This window comes from Excalfactoria chinensis, chromosome 16 (genome assembly GCF_039878825.1).
Source record: "Excalfactoria chinensis isolate bCotChi1 chromosome 16, bCotChi1.hap2, whole genome shotgun sequence".
In the NCBI taxonomy this organism is placed as follows: Eukaryota; Metazoa; Chordata; class Aves; order Galliformes; family Phasianidae; genus Excalfactoria; species Excalfactoria chinensis.
The window spans coordinates 4296206-4309429 of NC_092840.1; the positions used below are offsets into that span (position 1 = coordinate 4296206).

At 39.3% G+C, this 13224-nt stretch overlaps 1 protein-coding gene across 5 annotated transcripts in view; it reads right to left on the reverse strand.

Moving 5' to 3' along the window:
* Positions 1 to 8257: 8257 nt before the first annotated feature.
* Positions 8258 to 13224, reverse strand: part of CABIN1 (calcineurin binding protein 1) — an 89617-nt gene continuing 84650 nt past the window's right edge. For 4 of the 5 annotated variants that reach the window (XM_072351003.1, XM_072351000.1, XM_072351002.1 and 1 more), the window contains exons 36-38: positions 12433 to 12597; positions 10315 to 10541; positions 8258 to 9673 (exon numbers count right to left, since the gene is read on the reverse strand). In XM_072351003.1, coding sequence (XP_072207104.1) covers positions 9530 to 9673; positions 10315 to 10541; positions 12433 to 12597 — 536 coding nt within the window. In that variant the 3' untranslated portion in view covers positions 8258 to 9529. The remainder of the gene's footprint in view (positions 9674 to 10314; positions 10542 to 12432; positions 12598 to 13224) is intronic. The other variant, XM_072351004.1, reaches the window with a different exon arrangement.

A 13224-nucleotide genomic window follows, 5' to 3' on the forward strand; every position in this document is an offset into this window, starting at 1 on the left:
TCCATCACATTTCTACCCTGCTACCCATGAACCATCCAGAAACAGACCATACCCTGTGCCAAAAAGTGACCTTCATTGAGGAATGCAACCCAGTGCTGCTCTCTTGACAAACAGCTGAAATGGGTAATGCCTCCTTCTCCTCTCTTTCAGTCCTGACGTTCACAAAAGTCCCATATTCAACTACGCAATCTGCAGTCCTTTTTTTTTGTTTTCCAGAAGCATTTTTGCTCTGTTAGGAGGGGCTGTTTCACAAGGTAGGAGATGGATGTGTTTCTCTCTGCCTGTTAAGTGGGCTCAACTTGAGACAGTCTTCCCACGTTCCAGTAGCTGAGTTCTGGGCTCTGACCAGCAGACATACAGCAAACTTGCTGACTCACTCATTGACAGGCGACTGCAGAGAAGCAAAACTCACATAAAAAAGGGTACTGGGGAGGGAGCGTTAGATTAAAGGTTCTAGTTTAACATGGACTGAATGAATTTTTTCCTTACCTGAAGACAAATGAAAATACAGTTGCAGAAATACAGGTTCTTATTCAATTTGAAGGGGGGAATCAGGAGACTGGTAATAAAGCAAATCATTGCTGTTATCTGGATGTACTGAGTGACTATGTTGTCTATAGAGTAGCCATTATCAGTAATTTTGTGAAAGAAGGGAAAAAACAACAACAAAACAGTTTCTGAGCAACCTTCATGTTCAGCTATTTCTCACTTGCATTAGGTGAGGTTATGATGAGCCTACAGTGGGATCACCACAGCCATCTCACTTTGCCTCATAATTTGTTTGCAAACCTCAAAGTTAAAACAAAGCGTCATTTTGCCAAGGTTTTAGCCAGCAACATGTCACAGGCAGCTGAGCCTCAGACTATTTCTGTTCACAGAGATGGAAGTTATGCTAATGGCAGAAGCTGGTGTAGGAGACGTCTGTTCTCCAGCAAAACCTCCCCAGGCTGAAGGATCTCAGGTTTCTGGAGTCTGTTCTGTTCCAGCTTTTTCAGGTGATCTACTTCAGAAACTGATTTAGTTTCTCTTAATAGAGCTGTCATTTAAATATATTTTCCAATAAGAGGTCAGCTTAAACAAACCTCAAACCATTCTCGTGGATAAATCCCTTCCACGTCAAGCCAGTGTAATAGATTTTCCTCAGCAAGTAAATAAAAATTCAGCAAAAAATTAAGTAGAAGCAGCAAAATCAACTCTTTCTTAAGTAAATATGTATATAACATTATATAAAATGTCAAATCTACATTGATCCTTAAGAAATATTCTTGAAATAACGGCATTGCAGCAGTAACATCATCTGCTTTGGAAATGTGTCACCTTAATGTTTATATAGCCACAGGAGACCATTCAACAATGGCAGTGTGCTAATTCCATTGGCATTAACTCTCAAATTCAGTCATTGGGACTGAGGAATTCCAGAAACGTCTCTTTCATCTGAAAGAGAATAAGGCAGGACATAATGGATGGTAGTAACATACTGTTAAATGGTTACAACACACAGGAAATTTCAGATAGGGAAAGGGGAACACGGAGCAATTGGCTCTGCAAAAACTCATCATGCTCAGCTTCCAGGAGTGGGAACTTGTTGGTCTTTTACTTACAGAGTTTTGCATTATGCACTGTGACAAAACTCAGGTGGCTTCCCCTATTGCTCTTGCTTAGCTGCAGGAATGCTTCATAGTCAACTTTCTATTCACTCAATATGGAAAGCTGTCAGGATTTCCTTGCAGGAATAACACCGACCACTGAGAACAGGGGAGAAATGTGTCCAAGAAAAGGATATTCCCAATAAAGGTGCTGTTCCAGGGATCACACAAAGACAGGTATTGCTAAGTAGAATTTCCTTTTATGATTTCATTTCTGGAATTTATATTAATGCTGCTTGCTCTCCAATGCTAATCTATACACTGTAGCCATATCAATCAAAGGGAGAAATTTAGCACTACTCCCACATTAATGCAGAACAATTTCAATATCATAGCATGTTCCTGTTCCTTCGGATTGATTTGTTACCAAAACCTCATGTTACACCGTCATTTGTATTTACACACCCCAACACACTCTGTCCTCCTCTTTGTAGGCACTCATTTTCCCACATATTTCACTGGGGCTGATTTTTGCTTTAATCAGTACATGTTCCCATTTCTGTTCAGGCTTTGGCATTTTTCAGCAGGTAACTGTATACTTTTGAGTTGCCGGTACTAAGGAAGCTAAGTCTATTCATTCTGAATTACCTGCTTTCAATGGAAATTCTACTTGTAGGAAAACCTCTGTAAAGCTTCTGAGTTTACAAAGTAAACTGATGGACAAACAGAAGCTGATGACAACCTTCGCTATCTTCACTGAAATCAACAGTAATTATATTTAAGGACATTGCTGAACCAGACACACGTTGCAGAAGGAATATTCTTCTCTCTTTGTTTTCCCCAGCAGATTCTTTGGATTTGTAAGTATAATTCCATGTTTCAACAAATATTTTAAGCATATTTCTGTATTCTTTGCAGCTACTTTTCCACTTGTCTTCAGAGTTCAGACAACACAGCAGCTGATGCACTGTGCTGCCTTTGAATCTAAGTTATTACTGAAGCATAACCACAAGTACCAATGGAGCCTTAATATTGTTGTAAATATTTTTGACTTTCACTGAAATTGTACAAAGCTCTGTTTTAAGGGGTAAATGCAGAGTGATGTGGCAATGCATATGTGAACATACTACCTACCTCACATTTCAGTACAATGTTCAGTTATCTGAAAGTGAACCCATTTAGACAGTAACATTGCCAGAGCAGTCATGTGAATTATGCGCAGCTGTTAAAGGACCTTGTGTTTGCCTCTTAACAGCTGCCAATGGAGCTCAGACCGAGTCGGCTCACGTCCTGCAGAGGGAGAACTACAGGGCTCAGACTGGCTAAGCACCTGTCAGCCCAGCTGAATGGGGACATATCTGAAGCCGTGGGGGAGGCAGTGATAGACATCGAGGGATTTAAACGACCAGAGGTTGTGCTCTTTCAAACAAAAGGCAATGCCAAGGCAGTGGCATCCATCTTACCAATAAAAAGTGCTTCAACTTACTTTTGCAGCAATACTTCAACAAATTGCAAGCCGTTATTACATTCATAAAAGCCAGACTGAAATATTGTCTTGTAGCATCACTACTTGCTGTAAGACAACGCATCAGATGCTTTGTTGTGGTCCCAGGAAAGCCCATCTGCTGTTGAAGATAGGAAGTGTTTCCAGCAGTGCTATCTATTGGGAGAGTCATAGCAGCACTCTTAATTGTTTGAAATTGAACTGACTACCTGAGCATTGCAAACTGATGTTGCAAGCTCAATAACTTTCACTAGGAATTTCTAAACCTTAATATTTTTCTTACCCACTCCAATCTGATGGAAATCTAACATAAGTCTAGACATTCCTAAGCGACACATTCTATACTCAAACTAATGCTTTTCAGCATTCATATAGCATGGTGCTTTTACATGTTGATTCAATTAACTATTCTTTAAGAATACATTGAGGTCAGCTCTCAAGAGAAAATGGAAACGATCACTGCAGCAGTACTGAAGGAGTAACAGTGTATGCAGAAGCACATACTTAGAAGAGAAAATTACTCTGTTTAAGCATTTGGGTGTATAATCTAAGGAAACTGTATCTCCAGTATGACTTACATTAGAAGTGTTCTCTGATTCTCTTGTAAAGAACGAAGCTTTGCTGTTCATACATTATCCTTTCTAATTATTATTGAGCAATATGTGGTCAGTGCAACATTAGATAACAACTCACCTATTTCTAAATTAAACTCAGCTGTAAATCATTTCCTGTGAACAGCTCTCCATATCTGGCAAAAAAACCTTTAACAAGTAAAAAGAAAAGACAGTGAATACACAGTCAGGTTCTTAAGCTAACTGCAGTTACACATTAAGAGTAACAAGTATTCACATAGGAAACACTATGTCTGAAACGCTGACAAATGACCTTTCAGTTGCAGCCAGAATAATATTACTAACTAAAATAAAACTAATCTCATTCCAGCTTGGTTCCCATATGCTCCTACCATGTATACTGATTTATATTCAGTTTATTCTTTAGTTTACTGTGTCTTTGAAAAGGAATGGAGTGAAAAAATAGGCTGAGAAATAAGTGGAAGGGGGTATCAGTGACTGATCTCACAGCAAAAACTGCTTTTTAACACATTTGTTGACTAAGCTTTAGACAGGCAGTTTCCTTTAATATGATGATGTGCTTAGACATTGAGAAGTATTCCTCCCACTGGGGTTATATAATTGAATGCTTTTGTACTAAGATATATATACAATCAGCTAGTTGCACAGATAACTCCTGACTGTGGGCAGAAGTGCGACTTTCCTTTTCCCCACGGCAGAAGATTGTTTTCCTGATCCCGCAGTCAGTTCACAGCCCCAATTCCATCTCACTGTTCTATTTCATGCACATCTCTGCAAGATGACCACAGTAATTGATCTCAGCTCCTGACTTTAGAGATTCAAGCTTAAAAGCTATGTATTTCTTTCTTAATCCTCACACGTGCTTTTGCCCTTAATTAAGACTGTCTTTAATGAAGCTAACTCAAAATGGTTTACAGACCTGTGAGCTACACATCTATCACTTACCCCCAGGTGCAGGTTACAGTGACACGAACCCCATGCTGTTGTAATGAACCAGGTGGAATTAATCAGGATTGACAATGATAAAGCTTCAAGTACCACTTGAGCCTTTTAGCACAAGACTGTCAAAAGATATTCTTTTCTTTCAGATATGGTGAACTGAATGTTAAGATAATGAGAAATACCCAGTAGCTTTTTATAAGGGGGAAAAAAAAATAGGAGACAAATAGACTTAATATGAAAAGAAAGCACAGTGTATCTGTTTTCATGCTAGAGTTGTCATATTAATAACAGAGCGAGCATGTACCTTTCTGGGTGTTTTTTGCTAACTGTATTACCAGTATTATTGGTGGTGGGTTGTTTGTTTTTGCTATGATTGTGAATGAGAGACAAAACACTCCAAACTTACTATGAAGATTCTCCCTTCATCCCTTTGCTTGGAATCAGACTCTACAAGTACAAAAAGGACATATGGGTTAGTAGAGCTGTGGAAGGCCCTTGGAAGTACCTGAGGTCAAAAACAACAATGTAAAGTCTCTCAGAAATGCAAAGACAGATCCTTCCGTTCTTATTTTTTCCCTGTCCTAGGGCACCCTCTAGCGCTAAGACAGCAGCTAGTGTAACTTCTGAGCAGCACGGGATGAATGCTGGGCATGTCTATAGACACACCCTGACACCCTTGGATGGCCTTCCAGCCAGGTTTGCCGTGTGTCTGGCTTTTATTCACACATAACATTTTATTAAGGATAAATCTACTCATAGGACAGAAAATATTTTGGAGTTAATATACAGGAAAGTGCTTTAGCATCCTTACTTACGGTGCTGTGAGGTTGCATCGGAGCCTCTGCAGGTATGGAAACGAAGTCATGGCAAACACCTCATATGACTGCTGTGTAGAAGGCTCGTGGGTAGTACAGCAAAAAATAAGGCCAACATTTGCATTCTGTATTTATGTGCACTAAGACTGACTCTTCCTAAGGGTCAGCAGTAACCTAAAGAAATCCAGAGCGAGGTTCGCACAGAACAGTAACACAGCAGCACACAGCCTTATGTTATAAAAGACAAAACCCCACCATGCAGGAAGCAGGTAATAAGTACTTTTTCTTTCTCTATCTGTTCCTATGGGAAATCGTTTCCAACCACAACAACGTGCAGATCTGCTCAGTTTTCCAGCTCCAAGCGTTCTGGACAAAAATGAATTTTCAGTTGGATGATGTATTCTATTTGGTAAACGTTTCTATCTTTAAAGGTCTTCCAATGTTACAGCACTAACCTATAATCGATTTTTGGCTTCATGTGACAAAAACAACCTCTTAACACAGAACTTACCTTTATGTTTCCTTCAGGCATTAGACATTCTTTTCCCTTCAGCCTCGCAGGAAAAAAACAACAAATATATATGTGTGTGTGTGTCTATACAGGAGCAGTATACTTCAGTAGCAGCCATTTATTTGTCTGGCACAACATCACAAGGACAACTGGGAACACAAGAGATTTCAGATGCAGTGCTTATCCAGTTAATCCTCTAGATAGATGTTGTGTTTATATTTGATCTGCAATACTGAAAAGAAGGACTTAGAAGTCTGATCTGTGCTTGGATGTCAAGCTAAAACTAGAATTAGACTGAAATCAAAGAAATTACCCACTAGTTCACTGCAGTTTTATCATAAGGCTTTTTTTTTTTCCCCATGAAAATTTCACAAAACTAAGCTGTCAGGCTTCAGAAGATGCTATATTAAGTATGTATTTCTGTTCATAAAGGGTTTGAAGATCTTTCTCCAAAATAATTTTTGGCAGCGTGCTTCAGACAAACATATATTATGATATGCAGTGCATCCAATCATCTTGGCATCTTCTCTCCAGAGTATGGTTTCTATGGGCTGCATCAGAAGAGGGCTGACCAGCAGAGCAAAGGGGGGATTGTCCCTCCCTGCTCTGCCCTTGCGAGGCCCCATTTGGAGTACTGCATCCAGTGAAGTACTGGAAAAGGATGCCCACAGAGACTGTGGATGCCCCATCTGTGGAGGTGTTCAAGGCCAGGCTGGAGGGGGTTTCAATCTAGTATTTGATCCAGTGGTTGGCAACACCACCTGTGGCAAGTGGTTTGGAACTTGATGATCCTTGAGGTCCCTTTCAATACAAGCCATTCTACTATTCAATAATTTCACATAAACAAAATGAATGGATCCTTTAACACAGAGCAGCAGTAATGCCCACTGTGGAAGACAGCCCTGTCACATCAAACAACACGTCATTTAGCCAGCTGGCAGAAGAACAGGATCTGAAGGAGGTGGCCTGTACAGTCACACCAACCTCAGTAACTTCTTGGGATTGACAAAAAACCCTCCAGCTACCTGACACCATAATGGGAATAAGAGATCATAGATTCAGAAAAGAGAAAATCAGATAAAACTTTTGAATATAGGATTACAAGCATTTAAGAGTAGATCAGCAATGTTCAGGACTCTTAGCTGAGTTGAACAGCTTCATTTACTGTTCTAATTTTTCTTCAATGAAACATTAAACCCTTCTCAAAAAAGAAGGGCTAGAAATCAAAGATCAAGATCATGCACATTAACAAGTACTGGGAGGGGGAAAAAAAAGCAAAACGTTTAGAAGAATAAAGAAAAACTATCATTTTCAATGGTCAAATTCATTTAAGACATTTGAATGTTCAGTCTTCATACCTCAAACCAATGCTATTAGCTTGGACCTGTGAGTTTCAACATCATCACGGTGTTAGCCTTACACAGTGACGAATGTACACTACACAGTAAACGTACCTCAGTGAAAGAGTACTATTTAGAATGAGGTCTCCATGTTACCTTCCATCTCATGGAATTTTTTTATGTTATTTTTTCTACGATATCTTCTGCAACAGCAAATATAATTCCTGATTTTCTACTGCTACCTTAGGCAATTACCATTCAATGACTACACAATATGCTATACGCTGTATTTACAATAACTTACAGCAAATTAACGAGCAAACAAACACTGAGAACATATTACTACTGAAAATATCCATTTGCTTTTACCATTCAGCTACTGTGATCTTCCCCACACCATTAGCATCCAGCTCACCTACCACCTGCAGTAAGTGAACAAGTCACAGGAACAACTGCTAATATGACCAAGATGGAAATGCTCACTTCCCTACAAATTGCATTTTGTTCAAAACAAACAACCCTGAGTATGAGAATGAAGTTACAATATTTTCTTTGTTTGGCAATGCTTCTATCTATCTAGGATCCATTCGTTATTCTTATGGCAAATGAATGACCACTGCAAAAGCAGATTAAATGCTGGTCTGTACATCCAAGTATTCTTCCCATATTCACTATACCTTCTTCCTTATGTTGTTCATCAGTATTCAAAGACAATCAGATGAAAAAGAATTCAGATCACGTCTCAGAGGGAAATGAGCCCACTGCATACATTCATGGCAGCACTGCCTGACTTGGCTCAGGGTCACACAGGACCAAATCCATCCTAAGATTTCTGGAAGTCTTCAGAAAAGGAAGAGGATTACTCCCACCCCGTTCCTCCATCGCCCTCTTCTCCAAAAGGAAGGGAGGAGCAGAACATTTGCCATAACCGTGGCACCTTGCCCTCTCAGATGAACAGAAGAAGCAGTAGGTACATTTCAGCTTTATTAGAAAAAAACAGAAGTTTATACAAAGCTCTGCATTTTACAGAAAACCACCTCCCCCAAAACACAAAGAAACCCAACATGGCAAGCTGTATGCATTTTCTTTTTTCATATACATACATATATATATGTACACAGACATATATATATATGTGTGAGCACGTGTGTGTGTATATATAGTGTGACGTAGGGTTTGGTTTTTTTTTTGCATGGTTTGCATTCATTATTTTACAAAGATAATATTCAGTAAAAAAAAAAAAAAAAAAAAAAAGGTCTTTGTTACCATTATTTTCTCATATAAATAACTGTGAGCAGTCCCTCTGCAGATAGATAAAAAACACCTTTTCATGTCATTCTGTAAAAAACAGACATTACTGAAACGGTACTGAAATCTTAAGTCTTTTTCAATACCACCATAAAAATATCATCTAGCCCCCAATTCAAAATGCTTGTCCAAGGCATTAGAAGAGAAAGGACTGTAAGACAATTCTGGAAAGATCAGTTCGTTAAGCCAATATTCAGCAACCTGAATGTAATTTCTGCTGGACCTCATACATCAGTGTGAAATGAGCACAAACAGGAGGCCAAGATCTCTGTCTGCCTAGATAAGCTGGTTCTTTGCCTACTGACACCAAGACAAATTCCAGCAAAGCACACAACTGTGCCAAGCAGCTGACAGCCTGTCCGTTCACCCTTTTCACCCCACAACAGACTTTCTTAATAAAATTAAATCCTCTAGCAGCTAAGCAACCTTTTTCTACTCCATTCACCTTAAAAGGAGCTAGGCTAATCATAGCAAGACCAGACAGAGATTCCGCTGTTGAATTATTGGGAGAAAAACTTAACTAATGGCAAAAATGTAAAAAGAAAACTAAAAGGAAGAAAATGCTACAGGAAAGAGCTATTGGCTTGAATCCCAAGGCTCTGGTTGAAGAAGCAGAAATAGCAGAGAGATGTCAGTTGCAGCTAAAAAAAAAATAAATCCTTGCGTTTACTGAAGTTAAAGGTGACAGAGTGGTCCAAATGTATTAATTGCCTGGTAAACATTTTCCTTCCGTTAAGCACCATGATGGGGAGAATGGCGAAGGTTTTGAAGGCAATACAAGTGGTAGTGGTGGTAACAAAGGTAATGAAAGTGAAGAACACAATGATGCAGATTAAATGGTGAGTAATGCCAACGAAGATGTTTGGACTGCCAGAGATGTTGGCAACAAGAATGGTTATATGGTTGGTGTTGATGATGGCCAGAATTCATTCATATGTCCATGTAGTCATCATCTTCATCAGTATCACTTTCCAGTGAGGACTCCTGGCTTGAGGTCTCTAAGATTTCCAAAGCTGGCTGACAAAGGCTCTCCTTCTTTACATTCGCTGCGGACTGAGCAGACAAAATAGCAGACTGATCCCAAAAAGAGAGAGAGAGAATATATTGCTAAATAGTCAGGATAAACCCATGATCACAGGGATAAAAGCCAACTGGTTGCTATTCCGTCACATTCACAAGCCCTCTTACTTCCATAAAAGATATGGCAACCTAATGTGAAACAACATAACATTAACCAGTAGGCTTCCCCACAGTCTATATCCTAGTAGCTTTCACTAGTATAAGAATTGCAATTGCTGCACTAACTCCCTCACACGTTTTGATAATTCTGTTCAATTCCCAAAAAAGGGATACAGACTAGGATAGCTGCGATGCCACCCATGGCCAGTATTTCACCACTTCTTAAAAACTGAATCCTGTTAATAATAGTTGGCATGTTAGAACAAAATAGAATAGTTCTGTTGGAAGTGACATACAAAGACCACCAAGTCCAACTATCTGACTAAATCAGGACTGACCAAAAGTTCGAGTATATTATTAAGGGCATTATCCAAATGCCCCCTGAGCAGTCACAGGTATGGGTCTTCCACTATTTATGCTACTTCTGGTTATGAACTGGGGACAGGAACAGTTGCTCCTTCTGCATGAGTATTTTATTGAGGGGCGAATTAAGATAAAAACAATAAGCCAAAAAATTACTGTTTCCCTTTTATTACCTTTAATTTTTGCTTGGTCTCTTCTGAAATGCTGCCCTTTGGAGAAAGGAGGGTGGGAGTGGGTGGAGTGACAGTGATCTCAGGTGGAAATTTGGTGACAGATGAAGGTATGAAAAGCTTTGGCATGTTGGGCAGAATGCGAGTTTTTACTCGGGTGCCATCTGTCTTGTTCTGCTGACTTCCCAAAGTCTGTGAACTGGAGCTGAGTTCAGGCTTGGAACTGGAGGCTAAACAGAAAATAATAAGAAAAACATGTTAGGAAGCTATGTAGGATTTCAGATGTCAAAGAAGAGGGAACAGCTGATTGTCAGACATATGGCTAGCTCAAAAGGTCTTTCTTCAAGTTATGCTTTAATTATGATTCAGAAACAGAAGAATAAAGTGCCTCAAGATTCTATAATGGCAACTGGAAATCAATAGTAATTGAAAAAAACCTTTCTGGGCAGCAGAAACGTGGCAGTACTGCACTGGCCCATCTACATCTAGATTAAAGGCTTCCCCAAATAACATTTTCCCCACTCACTGCAGATAATATTGTCTTACCTTTGCATTCTCTAGCTGGTTCCCCATTCTGCAGTGCACCAAATAAAGCTACTTAGTTTTACTTAAGTCTTTTATAAACTTCCTCCACCATAGAGTTGTCTTGTTAGTAACTGAAATGTCAGCTCCTATTTCCTACCAATTCATATTGTCAAGATCTGCCATCAGTTGGCTATGTTTTCAAACAAGGCTTTTGTAGCTTCCACTGCTGTCCTCACAAATTAAGAAGGATATATAGTAATATCTGTCAACACTTCCTCATTACTCTCTTCAAATTCTAGCATAAAAAATCTTCAGGTATAATGTCAACAAAGAAGCAAGATCCTTGGCGTGCTCAAGTTACTGCATGCTGCACTGATTAGCACCATCATGTAATTTCTACATACTCCTCAACAATGCTTGCTATCTTTACCATCCAAAATTGCTAACAAAGGGTTCATCTCATGAGGCATAGAAGGATCTGGCCCTTCCCTAGGCACTATCACAAAACAATACATATGCAACAAAACTCAGCAGAAGACAACGCTTTCACATTAAAAACTGCGAATTAAACATAAATTTATTGATTTTACTAATAACAATGCTTCAGGTGCTTTTTTTTTCACTTAAGTTGTATGAATGAAAACACCAGAGCATCCCAAATGCATAATAATAGCAGGTGTTTTAATACACATATTTTGGATTCAGTCTTGTTAAATCCTTCTCTTGAAGGTCTCTGGCATTGACAAGGCTACTTAAAGAATGCAAAAAAAAAATGCTGGATCCCTGATGCTATCCTGAAAAATAAACAACATTACACTGACTACTAAAGGATGTGGAATTGAATTGTATGTGCTCAACACTATACAAGAATGTAAGAACTGCCACAACAGATGAAGCTTTCCACCAAGGTCAGTGACCCATCTTCATTTGCAGACAATCCGTTCAGAGCAGAGTAGCAGAAATGTTGCAGTGATCAGACAGAAGATAATCTGACTCTCACAAATAAGAAAAAAAGAGTAATACCCTAAACACGAATATCTGTGTTTATGCCCGTCTGAAAAGCACAAGTTTTATGTTTCTCCAGTATAAATACCAACTCCTACTTCTCTTGGAAAGGGGCAGAGGAGGGATAGAAGCATTAACTGTTGTAACGCTGGTTTTTATGTTAACTTGACTCAGTCTGATTACTGCAAACAATCATTTCCTTCTGCTAGATATTCCAGTGGTATAATCAAGTGCTGTCATACTGTCCTGTATAAGATTTCAACCAAAAGAAGAATTCTACTTTCAAAGAAGCACAACCTACACAGCACAATAGCCTAGTACTGAGAGGTTTTTTATTTGGCTTTGCTGCTACGGCACTTGGTATGTGAGTCATGCACCACAGAGAATAACTATTAAGGGACTGCAAGGAACTTCTCCAGGAAGCTGTGACATAGCCAAGAATGCCTCTATACTCTGAAATACTTTACTGGAAGACAAGCAGCAGAGAAGCTCCGTAACATGCATCACAACTATCTGATCAATCAATCTCTACAGACTGAAGCACTCAAAAGAAGCACTAATTTTCAGCACTGAAGCACAAAAAGCCCCTACCTTGGGTACAAACATGTCCCGAATTTGTGCTGGTCACTGATTCCACTTGCCAACAAACAGGCTCCGGTGATGGCGCAACAGTAGCCATTTTCATCTGCTGGCAAAGCCGTGACTCCTGTTGCTGAAATCCAAGACTCTCCAAAGGCACTTCAAGCTCTTCTTCCTCTTTATTAATGAAAGATAATTCACAGATTAACAGACATGCTGATCTCTTTCTTAAGCCGTAGTCCTTCTGCTGTCCAACCACCTGGTAGAAGCTGCTGTGGGTTTTTTTTTGGTTTCTTATTCTTCATTTCTTAACTATAACATGACTGACTAAAATTAAATACCAAAGAGCTAAGATGGCAATCACAACTTTTTCATACTTGGTACCATCAAATTCTTAAAGAAAAGAAAAAGTTCTTTAAAAAGGTGAAGAAAAAAAACCAATCTGTTCTACAGCATTTTGCTACCGCTGCAAGAAACAAATGCATGCTACTGACCATTAACCTTTGCAGACACAAGGGGTGAATCACTTGTCATACATTCAAAACAAAATCCATCACCCTTAATGATGAGTTATCTGTGATCGATGGGCCTCTCTGATTTGCAGTCACAGGCACAAGCTACACCAAAGTGCAGCTCACTGCTAAGAAAGATTAATTACTATGAACATCCAGCAACAAGGCCAAGTCTGTTCTTTTTTTCTTCTTTATTTATTCAGTTGAAGCTACAGAAAATGCTCAGTATTCAGTGACAGGCCAACTCAATTGGCCGAAGAAATCAGTCTAATATTCCCATCTTCTGCTACTC